Source organism: Phalaenopsis equestris, unplaced genomic scaffold, assembly GCF_001263595.1.
Source record: "Phalaenopsis equestris unplaced genomic scaffold, ASM126359v1 Scaffold000107, whole genome shotgun sequence".
NCBI classification, from domain to species: Eukaryota; Viridiplantae; Streptophyta; class Magnoliopsida; order Asparagales; family Orchidaceae; genus Phalaenopsis; species Phalaenopsis equestris.
The window spans coordinates 2,321,800-2,337,628 of NW_018164549.1; the positions used below are offsets into that span (position 1 = coordinate 2,321,800).

At 33.0% G+C, this 15,829-nt stretch overlaps 1 protein-coding gene across 2 annotated transcripts in view; it reads right to left on the minus strand.

The window, feature by feature from the left end:
- Positions 1 to 12,571: 12,571 nt before the first annotated feature.
- Positions 12,572 to 15,829, minus strand: part of LOC110020851 (pre-mRNA cleavage factor Im 25 kDa subunit 2) — a 32,812-nt gene continuing 29,554 nt past the window's right edge. Inside the window, exon 7 of one of the 2 annotated variants that reach the window (XM_020719112.1) lies at positions 12,572 to 12,880. In XM_020719112.1, the coding sequence (XP_020574771.1) occupies positions 12,809 to 12,880 (72 nt within the window). In that variant the 3' untranslated portion in view covers positions 12,572 to 12,808. The other variant, XM_020719111.1, reaches the window with a different exon arrangement.

Consider the following 15,829-nt stretch of genomic DNA (forward strand, 5'->3'; position numbering starts at 1 on the left):
TGTATATAGAGATGTCAAAATTTCACTAAGAAAAAACTGATGAACTTAACCTAATTAATGAAGTTAAACCCTTAAATTACAAAAATTCGCCCTTTCTTGAAATTGGGACAGAAATTGACAACATTCAGAAACAATTAAGGAAAACCTCATCCCTACAGCCATTCCCATTAAAACAACCACCTTTCGCCGGCGGCGAATTCCTCCTCTTCTCCTCCACCTCCATGGCCGCCGGCAAGCCATCCTTTACTCCGGCGAGAGCCCTCGTCGCCTTCCTGACTTGCTTCCTCGCCTCATTACGCTCTCTGCGGCGAGCCATCATGTATTCCTCAGAGATGTAAAACTCCATTGCTTGCCCTTGATCCGTTTTCTTTTTTAATGAAGTTTTAATTTGGGTGTTTGAGAAATATATAAAGGCTGAGGAAGGCAGCGGGTTAGCAGGAATCCGGTGGGCAATTCTTCCTGTTTTTGATTGAAGACAGGGGGCGTGCGCATGCTGATTTGTTCTGAATTTGCGTGCGGGTTTAGTGATTTATGAGACATGGTTTTACAATTACTATTTTCTTCGTTTTTTTTAGTTTATTTTTGGGTTTTAGGGATAGGCTAATTATATATATATATATATATATATATATATAGAAAAATACAAATAGTGTTTCTCTCCCAAAATAAGAATTGAAAAAAGATCAGGATTTTTTTAAGAAAATTATTTCTCAAGTCTATTGGCCAATGTGATTGTCAATTTTTTTGAAGGGGGAATCACATACATATATAATATTTATGTATTTATATATTAATTACCTAAATTTGTATTTTATGTTTATAACACTTCAAAATTTTTCTATCATGGTGAATTCTAATTTGTTAATGGAATTACACCTCGAGGGAAGAGCTAGGGAAGAAGGAAAGAATCGGTTGAAGTTTGGAAATTGCTTCACACCATTTCTTTGGGATCCAAATGTATGTCCTATATTATAAATCTTTTCCTATCATATAAGGGAGTTTTTTTCTATATAATATACTCAAATGATGATTGCATATAGATTTGCAGGAATCTCTGATATGTTATCCTCTAACAACATCATATTTCACATTTTATTCCTCGCGCACTCATCGAGTCACATGCATATCAGCCTTTTCGGCTCTTGTGAGAGTTCACTTCAAGACCAATTATTTGACCTTGAAGTGAATTGGATCTTTTATATTAGGATTGATCTGACATCATAGAGCAATTCTAGGATGCATCAGCGAACAAACTCCTCATAATTAATTTACCAATTGAGGGTAGCATTCATCTGATGACCTATACTTTGTAGCTCGTGCTCGATAACTCAATGATCTTGGTTTGTTGAATAGGGCTCAAAAACTCAATGTTACATATAGACCAAAGGATACATAACTTATAAATAGATGGATGCCTAAGCTTAAGATAAGTATTACAGATAAGTAAATATATTATGCCTTAAGCTTACGACCTCAGATTAAGTAAAACTTTATTTAGGCTCGATAATAATATCAGGTGGTGATATTTATAGTTTGATTCTAAAAGTGCATTATCTTGAAGTTGGTAATGCCTTATTAAAAATCTCAGCTATTTGCTCATTCGACAATAAATATTGAAGTGTAATTTCATTAGATTAGATATGACCCCTAACAAAATGATATTCTATCTCAATATTTCGTGATCGTGCATGGAAAATGGAGTTTTGAGCTATAGTCATTGCTGATAGATTATCAAAAGAGATTGTTGAAGGTGTTGAGCTGCAATTGTGAAAAAATTTTAGCTGTTTTCATAGCCATATAACATCAGTGACGGTGGTAGATAAAAGCATGGCATTCAACTTCTGTAGAGGATCTAGCAACTGTTGGTTGCATTTTCACATCCCAAGAGAGAAGGATCGGATCTTTGAAGGTAAAATACTCTGTGATAGAGCGTCGATCAAGCACATCACTAGCCCAACTAGTGTCAACATAGGTGTGAAGAGTGAGAGCGCCTGCTTGGAATGGTTGGCCAAATTTTGTTGTGTCATGAATATATCTGAGGAGATGCTTTAATTAATGATAATGAGACTGAAGGGGATGTTGAAGTTACTGAGAGAGAGAATTGATGGTATTCACAATATCAGGTCTAATTAACGTAAGATGTTGTAGTGAGCCAACTAGTTGCAGATATAGAGTGGGATTACAAAAGGGGACTAAGAGATCCATTGAATACTTGGGAGAAATTGTTTGTGGAGTAGGCACAAGTTTATAATTTGTCATTCCAGTTCGATGAATTATTTCATTGACACACCTAGTCTGATTGAGATGATAACCACATGATGTGTGATTAATGTGGACCCCAAGAAAGGTAGAGACCGATTCGATGAACTTCATAAGAAATATTGTTATAAATCATGTTGAAGCTACTGCATCATATCAATATCATTGTCAGTTAGTAGAATATCATCAACATAAAGTAGAAGATAAAATAGATGAGAGTTGCGATGGTAGGAGTAGAAAGATGAGTTGGCAGCATTGATGATGAATCCAAATTTAAATAAGTGAGTGGTGAAAATAGCGTTCCACTATCTTGGGGCCTGTTTGAGGCCATAGATGGACTTTCGCAGAAGACACACATGAGAGGGGTAAGAAGAATCTTTATAATCAGGTGGTTGATGCATATATACTATCTCTTGAAGTCGATCAAGGAAAAAATCATTGGAGATATCCATTTGGAATATTTTCCATTTAGAATGAAGTGTGATTATGAGGAGAAGATGAATAATAGGTATTTTTGTTACAGGACTGAAAGTATATTTATAGTTGAGACCAAATTCTTGTTGATATCGTAAAGCCACTAGTCATGCATTATAACGGGCAATCGAACCATCAGTGTTGGGTTTGATTTGGTATGTCCACTTACTGATAAGTATAGGTTGATCGATTGGAGGAGGGACTAGCTGCCAAGTATGTTGGTTTTGCAATGCTTTAAATTCTTCATCCATAGTTTGCTACCACTGAACGTGTTTAACCACCTGCTTGTAAGTAGTCGGTTCCTATTGAAAAGAGGTGTCGAGGAGAAGATAAAAAATTCCATTCTTGGAAAGAGAACTTGTTTAAGATCGTGTAATCAAAATATGCTTTAGTGGGAGAGTTTTAGATAATAGAAGATGCATGTTGGCTTGATTCTCATGGGAAGAGCCAGCTAATGGACAGGTGTGAGGCCAAGTTGGTAAATTGCTGGCTCGGCAGGTGGTTGCACTGGGAGAAATGTCAGATTGGGTGGAAGATGGGGTGGCTTGCATAGTGGATGTCAGTATAAGAAGAGGAGGGCTGAAAGGAGATAGTGAAGAAAGGCTAGCAATCTAGTGCACATCCTTAGACTGATTCATTGAAGATAACGTGACGAGTGATTATTAGCTTCCCAATGGTTAGGTTGAGACCCTTATATCCTTTGGTATGGGAGGGATAATTGAGAAAGACATAAGGCAAAAATATTGGTTGTAGTTTATTTTTGTGAAGAGGAGGAAGCCACAGAAAGAAATGGCAACCCTTGAGTTAGTTGTAGCTAGGTGTGATGCCATACAGGAGCTGGTTTGGTGAAAGACGTATCGTGACAGTAGATGGTAATCTATTGATGAAATATATATAGTTGTGTAAATCATTTCAATCCAAAGTGAAGAAGCACCATGGGAATCCTCCATTAGAGCCCAAGTTATCTCAAAAATGTGTTGATGTTTTCGTTGTGCAACTCCATTTTGTTGTAGAGTGTAGGGACAACTCAATTGGTGAATAATGTCATTTTGAGTAAGGAAATTTTTGAAAACATGACTAGTATATTCGTCATCGTTATCTATTTGAAGAGCCTTGATCTTGTGATTGAGCTGAAGTTCAACTTCTCATTTAAATCTGAGAAAATGTTGAAAAACTTCAAATTTGTTGAACATAGGATAAACCCAAGTATATTAAGAAAAATCATCTATGAAAAGAACATAATATCTGTAACCTTGAGTTGAAACAATGGAGGAAGATCCCCAGACATCCATATGAATTAAAACTAAAGGAGTATATTGTGTGCTAGTAGAATTAGTAAATGAAAGACGATGACATTTAGCGGTGGCACAAGAAATACAAGAGGAAAGACTAGAAAAAATCTATAATTATGTTTGTTGGTTAGTGATGAGTTGAATGAATGTTGTTTCAGATGTCCAAGTCTTTAATGCCACTCAGTAGAAGAAGGAGCCACTGAAACTAGAGCATGGTAGTTAGTGGGGATTCAATATAGACCACGACTGCACGGGCCCTGAAGAAAAGTCATCGTGTCGAGCGGTCCTTAATTTGATATCCATCAACATCAAAGATAATCATGTAGTTATTTTCAAGTGCTAATGGAGAGATAGTAATAAAATTGTGAGAAATATGTGGAATGTGTAGAACTCTAGAAAGTAAGAGCTTACGATTTGGAGTCGGTAAGATGTCAAAAGACCTTTCAAGATATAGAGAATGACATCCTCAATGGAAACACGAGAACTAGCAACAGTTATCATCAATAGCCATAATTTGTAGAAGATATTGAGACATATTGAGGTTTTGCATCGTAACATTGTGTAACTCGTTCCTTAGTTGAATTACACAAGTGTGAATTGTGGCTTGTAGAGGCAGCTCCAAGGTTGTCAAAAATTTCACGACTGGTCTCTAAATTCAAAACATATGGTAGTATAGTGGCTGAAATGGTAGAATAAAGCACAAATAAAATATGATCAATGAGTTGCCATGTAGTGCAGACGGGATTTGGAGATGAGATGCCTGAAGCATTGAGAACCATAGGTGGAGGAGGGATTAGGGTACTATCAAGAAGTCCCAAGAAACTGTTGGCTTTGGTAATCTTGATGATTTGAGAGTGCCATAGAGGATAATTAGCCACTGAAAGTGCTTTTTATCATGGATTTCATGTTGGCCATGAGAAATTTTAGGGAGGGAGGAATGGAATTTTTAGAAACCCTGAGATTCACTAACTTGTCTAACATATTGGAGGTTTCTGATTCATCCATAATTGGAATGCAACAGGTGAGAATAATCGGATTAGAGCATGATGAAGAGAACGAGAGCGCACAGTGAGGTTTCAAGAACCATAATTCAGGCGCCGTTATCCTTGGACGAAAACAGCAGTCGAAGAGAAAGATCCACAAAGAGGAAGGAGGATAGGAAAAAAAGAAAGGAGGAGAAAAATTCTTTGAGAAGCCTTCAAGAATCTCGGCTCTGATACCATGTAAAAAGAAAAAAGAAACAGGAGCAATCACAAACTCAAACATGACGGAAGGAGTTCTTCTGATATGTTATTGTTACATTTAGACCCAAACGATACATAGCATATAAATAGATGGATAGCTAAGCTTAAGATAAGTATTGCAAGTAAGTAAATATATTATCCCTTAAACTAACGACCCAAGATTAAATAGACTTTATTCTGGTACGGTATTAAGTTAAGGGTATTTCTAAGGCAATTTTCTCATTAAATTTGTGATTTATACCTACATACCACTGAGTTTATGTTTCTACATATCTAACACCTAAATTTTGCCTATATTTTCATATTTAAACCATCCAAATCATTCATATCACATCAAAACAACTACTATTCTTAACATTTTAAACAGTGAAATACATCTTTTTCAAGCATAAATAAGGTGGCATGCATGTAAAAATTGAAGCTGTGTGCTAAATATGCAAAAAACAAAGGCTTTGAGTGGAAGTATGTAGACGTTCCTAAATTTCACCATTTGTGTGATGTCTTTATACGCCTCCTCATGATCATGAGTCAATTTATTCAGTATTAATTATATATATATGCGATATGAAAATTTTGAGTGGTATAAATGTAAATAATAAAGTTTAGGTGTAAGATATATAACTACATAGGAATTGGGTGTTATGTATGTAAATGTCCCGTAATTTTATTATATATGTAAATTTACATGCATATATACAATACAATTCTTATTTATTTATATATCTAATTCCTAAACTATATATATATATATATATATATAGAATATTTTAGTTTCATAAAACTGCATGAAAAGATGTAATTCATTTTTTTTAAGTAAGTAATATTAATATTTTCAATGTAATATTAAAATTTTAATTTTATGCACATAAATCTGAAAGTTAGGAGTTAAATATGTAAAACATAAAAATTGTATGGTACATGTAAATGCTCCTATTATTTACTAGTGCAATAAGGGTGATAAGATGGGGAAACATTTGCGTACATAGTGGAGGTTATATTCAGGTTATATCTGCATTATATCCGTGTTATATCGTTTGTACCCTCGAGGTAACCTCCGTATAACCTACCTGTAACCTACCTGAACTTACAAATAAGTTTCGTGCTTCTATTTTCATATATCTGTAGGTTACAGGTAGATTATATGGAGGTTACATCGAGGTTACATACGATATAATGGGAATATAATGCAGATATAACTTGAATACAACTTCCATTATATACGCAGCGCTGCGTACGTCTTACGTACGCAAATCCTATTTCCCTATAAGATGAGGCTTTCAATATACTAGAAACATAAAATATATTTGCAAGAATATAAAATACAACGGTCTTGCCCAGAAAACAAAATAAAATTAAAATAGAGAGAAAACAACAGTTTTTTTTTCCATCACTTTACTAAGGGTTCGTTTGGCCCGGCTTTATCTGCGCGGGGCGGCGAGAGACCGCTCAAAGCTGTGCAAAAGGTTCGTTTGGCGCGGCGTTTCATTTGCAGCGGCCACAAATTTGAGCGAAACACCGGCCGCGGGATCGAAAAGAACATAGACACGTGGCACTCGGCCAAAAAGCATCATACCTTGAAATCAGCTGAAACAACGCTCATGATTTGCCCAAACTCAGGTGAAGGACCATCGGTATTACAAAATCTTAAGAAAAAATAATATTAATAACCTTGAAGGCCACTTAGTGGGGCTGCAAATGAATTAAAGTGTTCGACAAACTATTTATAACCATACTAATTATTTTGTTCAACAAATTTTAATTAATTAGAAAATAAATAATATGATAACACTAATTTTAATTTACTCAATAAAATTTGTTCGGAAAAAAATTAAGTGGCTCGATAATTTACAACTCAATTATTATCATATGAAACGAACAAGAACCAAACTTAAATAAGAATTAAGCTTGAACATAAACGCAAAACTTGGCAAGAGCTCGAAGCTCTCGGCTCAAGTTTGAACACATCCCCAAAAGCTTGATTTGAGCTAGAGCTCAACCCGAGCTTAGTGTTGTAATCAAACTGACTCGAGCTGAGTATATTATAGTTCAGAAATGGCTTGGTATAATCATAAGATGTTTATTTCAGCTTGAGTTTGTGTCGAGCTTTTATAAATTGTTCGAGCTTAATTTATAAATTTTTCATTGTTTAAACTTGATTTGTTTATAAGAAGTGATGAATATTAAAAAATAATAATAAAATAAAAAGTGAACGAGCATTTAAACGACCTAAAAATTCAAATGAGTATCTAGATTTTCATATAAAAAATTTAATAAAAAATTTTGCAATTTTGATCGCAACTACTAATTTATTGATTATAAACTCTAAAATCTTTGAACTTTACTAATTAGCTACATCTTGATTAATAATAGGACTACACTGGTTTAAATTTTGTATGTGGACGAAATAAACTGATCCTGAAAGTTGTAGGGTTGAACATTTAGTTAATCATACTATCAGTAAAAGAATAAAAATAAGACAATCCATATTGATGTTGTTGGTAACTGCAGTATGATGGTCATATTAAATGAACTCATTATATTCAAGATAATGAATACTCTACAATAAGATTTTTTATGATACTCTATTTAACTGTAAATATCTCATTTGAAATCATGTACCATTCACTTATTATTTTATTAATCAATTACAACTTAAATAATTTGTAAAAAAAATAAAAATAAAATTAAGATTATGAATGTTTACCTAGATAAGAAACATTTTATGTAAAGCAACCTTACATCAAATCCATAAAATGATTGCACCATTTTTATCCCACTTAAAACACTATCATTTACTTCAACTAAGAAAATCAATGAGTAATAAGTTGCATCAATTTCAGCAGGAGAAAATATATAATATAATTTCTCAAACTATATGATCATTAATGTTGATAACATGCATTCACATTGAATACAAAGATTATCATTTATGATGAATAAAGAACTTGGTAGTAGTTCTTTCTAAAAATCTATAATCATTTTCATCATATTGACCATCATTTATGGGTTACCAACAACAACAAAAATGAGAAATGATGTCAAAAAATAACTTATCGTCCCCAAAAAATATGCATCCAATCTGATAATAGTAAAGAAGAACTTCACTTGAATGCTTGCAGAAAATAATCTTGCAATCTATCATTACTTGCAAAAAACTATAACATCATTGTTTAATACTCCTTTTGACATGTTCTTTATCATGTAATTAGAAGTAAAATACATGTGATGCAATAAAAATTTATACAAGTTAATGATCAAGAGTAATACCATTGATTTCTTTTTAAGGCCATAATGATTTCTAAAGCAATCATTTCCACACATAAGAGCTTGAGCGGTACTTGTACCCAATGATGAGTGATATGAATTTATAACTTATTCACTAGCACTTAAAGTTGATTTTGATGCAACAATAGTAATATGTACTGAATGTATTTCACAAGTCATTATAGATAATATATGAAACTTATACATTTTAACTTTCAGCACTCATAAAGCTTGAAACTTATCATGGTCATTGTTTTATTTTATTTCTTGGATCATGTACAGGGACAAATGAAATTAGCAAATTACATTCTCCCGAGTTATTGTCAAACTTGGCTTTTATGTTCAAGTCCATCAACCACATATAGTCAACCCGATTAACAAGAATTTCATCCAACACATCTTTGATTCTCCAAAGATCAGAAAGAAAGAAATTTGAACTCGAATACTCAGTTCCTATAAATAAAATTAGCATGCATAAGAAACAAAAATAAAATAATATAAAATAAGACATAAAACTAAAAGAAACATATATATGTTACCTGAAATGATATTAGTAATTATATCAAATAAACGGAAAAAGAGCAAACATCTTATGCTTTGTCCCAATCTTCTTCGCTTGGGCAGTGTATAAAATGGTTCTCTATCTTGATAGTGAAAAAACACTTCTCTAAAATATAATGCACATAAAACATAGCCTATGTTGCATTCCATCTAGTGCAACCATCACTTATTAACCTTTTGTTCAGAAGTGTAGTTGCTTTGAAATGTCATTATATACATGTAATCTTGCACTTGAAGATGAAATAAATTTCACACTTTCTCTCATATTTTGATAATATTGCTTATCATAGAAAGTCCATCTTGCACTATAAGATTTAATATGTGTGCAGAACATCTCACATAAAATAATTTTCAATTAACAGTAATCTTTTTTCAAAGTAAATGATATATCGTAAAATGCTCACTACTTTGTCATTATATGAAGCATTGTCTGTAGTCACATTAAAGACTTTTTTTTCAATTCTCCACTCTTTCAAGCACTTATAAATCGAATTATAAATGTTGCGAGCGCTATGTGGTGTATTAACATCAACAAAATTGAAGACCCTCTTCGATAACTTACACTCCTCATCAACAAAATGTCCAGTGATAGTTATATATTGAATTTTTTATCTTGACTTTCATAAATCTATCATTATGCTTACCCTTTCAGCTAAATTGGAAAACTCTTTCTTTCTTTTCTTCTCAATCTCATAACTGCAAATACAATGGATTATCACCGTTCATTAATATGTTGAATACTTCATACTCTGTAAAAATGAAAGGTAAGTCATGAACCATGATCATATAGGATGTAATCTCTCGTATTTTAGCGCAATCATACTTCAAAGTTTGCTCCCTACTCCTGCATTCAAATGTACGTGTTGTTTTTTCATAATGATATGAGGCTGTCCTTTTCTCAACTTTTTTGGACAATTTTGTATAAGTCTTTTATAGTGAGTTGTTGCACCATCAATATTCTTAATCATATATAACTTATAATGATTGTACCGCACATTCTCAACATCAATTTTTAACTTATCTATAGTGAAGCCTTTCAAAACATCTGAAGTTTTATTTATCTCTTTTCAAATAGGTTTTTCATGATTGTCATCATTAATAACTTGTGTAACTCCTTCGGTGGCACTTGTAACACCATTAGTTGTAACATCTGCTTCAGCATCATTCATGATCTGACTATTGATAATGTTAAGATTATGATCAAATTAAATTGGCAAGTAAAAAAAAATCAATTTATATTGTAGTATCATTTTTCTGTCTAAACTATAAAACATATTTTTATAATAAATTTCTACTTAAATTATCTTAATAACCATTAGTTAACTTTATCATAAGCATAATTAACTCTATCATAAATTTTTAACTTTGTTATGAATTGAAAATAAAATGTGTGAGTGTATATGTGTGTGTGTCTCTGCTCCAAATAGAAAAGTAAACTAAAATACATAGCAATTATTTCTTATACCATAATATTTGAGCAGCATTTAAGCAGGATTTAACCTAAACCTAACTAACAGCAAAAATGACCACTTTAAACCCTACAGTGTCTTAAATCCGGATTCTCCTACATTTTTTCCTAAATCCCTCACTTAGGGGATGTTTAATAGAAGGATTTGTGTAACATTTAAGCATAATTTAACCTAAATCCTACCAAACAACTAAAAATGACAACTTTAAAACTTACATGAACTTGAATCATGTTTCTTCTCTTTTTTTGTCATAAATCCCTCATTTAGGTGTTGTGGTAGCAAAAATTTAGCAACGTTAAGTATCATTTAACCTAAATCCTACCAATCAACAAAAATGACAAAATAAAACCTTAAAGAATCTTAAATCTCATTTCTCCATTTTGCCTTAGATCTCAGATAGTGTCTAAATAGAAAATGAAAATTTTAAACCATACATGATCTTAAATCATGTTTCTCCAGTTTTTGCCTTAAATCTTGGATATATTATATGTAATTTGAAGAAATATGAAGTTAATTGGGAATGAATTAGGAGCACAGTGGAAATGGGAGATATACCAAAGAATAGAGTTTCAGATATCCTTGCACGACATGATCTCGCTACTTGCAAGCCATAGATAATAGATTTCGGGCAAAATAGGGAGAAGGGAGAGGCAAAGACACAAGATGCTAGAGGGAGAGATTAATGACAAAGACTTTGTGACTGCAGAGTTTAGAAGTTAATTTTAAGGATTGCACTTCATACATACCACATAAGTGTTGTATTTTCATACATAACGCCTAAACTTTAATAATCAATAACTAAACTAAAAATATAATTGATATAATAATATACTACTATAAAATCTATAATTAAATAAATTATATATAATTAAATTTTATTTAAATAATATATCGTATATAATACGAGTTATCACCTAACTTAATATTGAGTATTTAACTAATTAATTTATGGATTACAAATGAGTTTGTTCGTGAATATAAATGATTAAGTTTGACTCTGTTCATATTCAGTTCTTTTTAGCTTTGACCTTTTAAAAATTATTCAAGTTTGTTTGTTTACTAGTTTGAACGAACATGATAGAGTCTTAATCAAGTCGAGTTCGAGTTGTTCATCTAGTGCACTGGTTCATTTACTGCCCTACCCAAGCTTGAATTTTGTAAACAAGCTCAAGCTTGAACACAACGTTGCTCAACTCGGCTCGATTCGTTTGCTGCCCTACGCTTAGATTTATTTAATTTATTTTCTATATTTATTTAATGTATTTAAAAAGTTTACTTCTATTTTTAAATTTTAATTTTAAAATGACTCAAGCTATCTTTCAAAAACATTCAAATTAATTTTAATTATTTTGAGTATTTTTTTAAACAACTACAACAATTATTAGCGCAAACGCAAAAAGCATTTGATTTTGGGAGATGGAAATTCTAGGAAGAGTAAGAGTCTGTTTCGAGCAGTTGTATTTGTTTGAAGAAAAAATTGTGAAGCTGTCGATGAACGAGTTATTCAAAAAAACTGCAATGGACCGCAATTTTCTAGAAGCCAAATAGCTAAAATCTCTAATGGTACCTTTAGTGCTCCATGTTCAAGAAAAGAATCATCCTAATGAATATTTTAATCAGAAAGTGAACAAAAATCTACAATGCAATATATTATTACATTTAAATAAGATGACATTATATGTTTTACAATTGCAAATAAATAAAATATAATAAAAACTTAGGCATAATGTATTATAAAATAATAAAATACTTTAATATTTAAAAATAATAAAAAAATGAATATAAAAAAGTTTAAGCATTATTGTTAATGAAATTTAAGCTTTGTATACATTAACATATTTCCTTTTCGGTTTTTTAAAATTTGCCATTTGTATGCTGATCTAACCTTTATATGGTAAATGAATTTTTAAAAATTTTAAAATTAAAACATAATATTTAAAAAAATTGCAACTCACACAAAACCAAGAACCGTGTCAACAATTAACCAATCAAACCACACCCACGGTCGTACAAATCAAACCGGCTCGATCCGATTTTCAAAACCTTTGTTTGAAGATACACAGAGACTTCAGCAAGCAAATATTTCAAGTAGAATTATTAAAATCCTAAACATGCTGAACTCCTATCAGCTTCCAAGCCTTGAGGAAGCCACATACTTTCTAAAAGGCTACATCGCTATGATGAAAATACACAGCCAATCTCTCTGAGAAGTAACAAATGATGATGAGACTTGGCTCTGCCGGTTTCATTGACGCACCATGTTGAAGTGGAACCTCGATAACTGCTGTGGGATTGTGGAGATCACTGGCCCGTACCTCTGCATTCATGGTTTGAGAAAACGTCAATTTTTATGATAACATGAAAATTTATATAACACAAGACAACAATTATAGATTAGTTATGATTTTTAAGGATTTTTTTAGAATATAACAAAATCTCCCTCTAATGCAAGATGTTTCCTTTCAGGCATCCCCAGCCACAATTAGCGGTCATTGCTGCAGCCTGCTACTTCAGCTGCCATCATCTCCTGCTTGTATTCCTACATCATCGTCTCATCCTTCGACCACCACCACTCTAATGACATCCCCGTCACCACATCCATTTCCTGCTTTTGCCACCCTGCCATTGTCGCCCCGCCTTTGCCGCCCCCTTCCCACCAAGCTTTCTTCTTCTACGAGGGTCACTGCTTGCTCCACCTGTTCTTCTATCCGATAACAATCTTTAAATCGAAATTTTTTTAATTTCTTCATAATTATTTGCAATCAGTAAAATTTGTCTAAACTTCACGAAAAAATTTTCCAAATAGGATTTTGTAAGAAATGCCTGCAACATGTCATAGGAAGGATTCGACGTGGAGACATGATATGCATGTTGATATTGGAGCAAAGACAAGACATGTAAATAATTGAAATGCCACTATTACGAGAAGTTATAGGGGAGTAATAGGAATGAACACTTATCCGACTCACACAAGATGTAGCTCCATGTGCTAAAGTGTCAGAAATAGTAAAAGAGAAGATTAAGTCATATGAATAAGTCGACGATATCAATTTTGCACAGTGACAATTTGATAATAGAATTCTTGTTAACTTTTATTATTGGAGTGAACACAGTGACAGAGGCTCATCATCTTAGCCACAAATATTTCATGCATGTGCAGGAGATCCAATGGATTGCTATATGGTAAATGTGGTGAATGAAAATAGTCATAAAGAGGGGGCAGCTACGGCTCAGAGGAAACCTCTATAGTATGTTAGAAAAGCATGCAAATGTGTCTGCATTGATATTCATTTTTTTTTAAACAATGTCATTCAATTCAATATGGCAGCATCCCCTTATTAGTTTAATATGATCTACTTTATGGGTGTGTTGAAAATCCAATTTGATTTACAGCATTAATGTTTTTTCCTTTTATAGATTAGTGTGTAGTTGTACAAATCTTGCATAATTAGCCATGTAATATAATAGGAAATAGCTGTAAGCAATTAGGTAATTTTCTTATTTAAGATATAAGCAATTAGGTAATTTCCTTATTTAGGAGGTGGTATTCCTATAAGTAGATGTACCCTGTAAAGCATCAAAGTATGAAGAAAGTATTTTATTCTCTTTGTTTATGTTTTCATGGTATCAGAACATATATAAAATTCCTGGAAAACCCTAGCCTTCTCCTTGTCCAGGTGAGAAAAAAAATTCTCATTGAATCGTACATTATCACAACTACAACTACTTGAAGGTAACCATTTGCATTGGTGCTTACTGTTTCACATCAGAGAGCATCTATAATTTAAGATTACAATGAAAAGAAAAATAACACGAACTCCTTAGGAGTCAAAATGCAAGGGGGCTGCCTTGTTAGCAAAGCAGTAAAATTGGGCATTTGAAATATTTTAAAAAAGGTTTATATAAATTTCGGCAGCTTCTTGTTATATTTGCATGTGATATCTAATTCTTCATATTTATGTTTATATCAAAAAACCACTCCAGTAACAAATAATATAGTAAGGCTACTATTAATGATCAACATGTGATAAACTATCATCCAAGTGACCCGCAATTTGTTTGATGAGCTGATAACAAGATAAGAATATTGAGAATTATAACTTATCCTATAACAGATGTGGCAAATTACAATATTATGTTAAGGAAACGAGACAGTTTTCCGTGGAACTTAGGGTAGAAACAAAAGAGTTAATCAAAGCAAGACAACTTCGAATATATAAAAGGATAAACACCAATAATTAGAGAGGTAGGCGATTTCTCCAAAACCCTAACTCTAAAAATCAAAACATTAATCACACATGCAAACCATAACCTTAACCTATGAAACCATATTCATACCCAACAACAATAACTACAAAAGATTAAATTGCCCCTTCAGCATTCCGCCTAAAATAAGTCTTCAAATTAGGCAGGCTCGGCACGGCTGAAAACGTTGTATGTGTCGGTCTAATATTATTCATCTCACAATAAGACACCTTGTCCTTAAGGTGGAAATGAGAAAACTGCTATTGTATCAAGTTTTATGGCTCCTATGTGACGTCATAATTATGGAAATCCTTTAAATTTAACCATAAATGTGTAGTAACTCTCATGAGTTCAAAATACAGTCTTGTGCACATCTATCGACCGTATTTGAATCTACTAGTATCCAAACTTCAAGTCAATCTTGAAAAATACTACAACCCCCAAATAACTCGTCTAATAGTCAATCAATGACCGAGTATGAGAAATTTGTCTACTATTTCCTTATTCACTACCTGATAATCCACACAATAATCAATCAATGACCGAGTATGAGAAATTTGTCTACTATTTCCTTATTCACTACCTGATAATCCACACAGAAACGCCAACTCCCATCATTCTTCTTCACTTGCAAGATTGGGCTAGGAAGGGGCTTAGCCTAAGTTGTATGATTTCGGCCTCCAGCATCTCTCAAATCAATATCTCAATCTCGTCCTTTTGTACTAGAGGGTAGCGATATGCGTACACACTGATAGGAGAAATCCCCAATCTCAAGACTATGGTATGCTTGGTTCCCTTCGAAGCGGCAATCCGCATAGCAATTGAAAAACTGTCAATTGCTGCATGAGAGATTGGATCGGTTTTGAAATCTCAACCAACTCCGTAAAATGTGTCTCTTCCCTTCTTCCATAAGTTTGGCTCATCCCATAATCAGCTCAGCCAACCCCATATTCTCCTGAATCACCTTCCACCCAGAAGGCCGCTGCAGCAAATGGCACTAGCACGGTTGGATGCAGCCTTG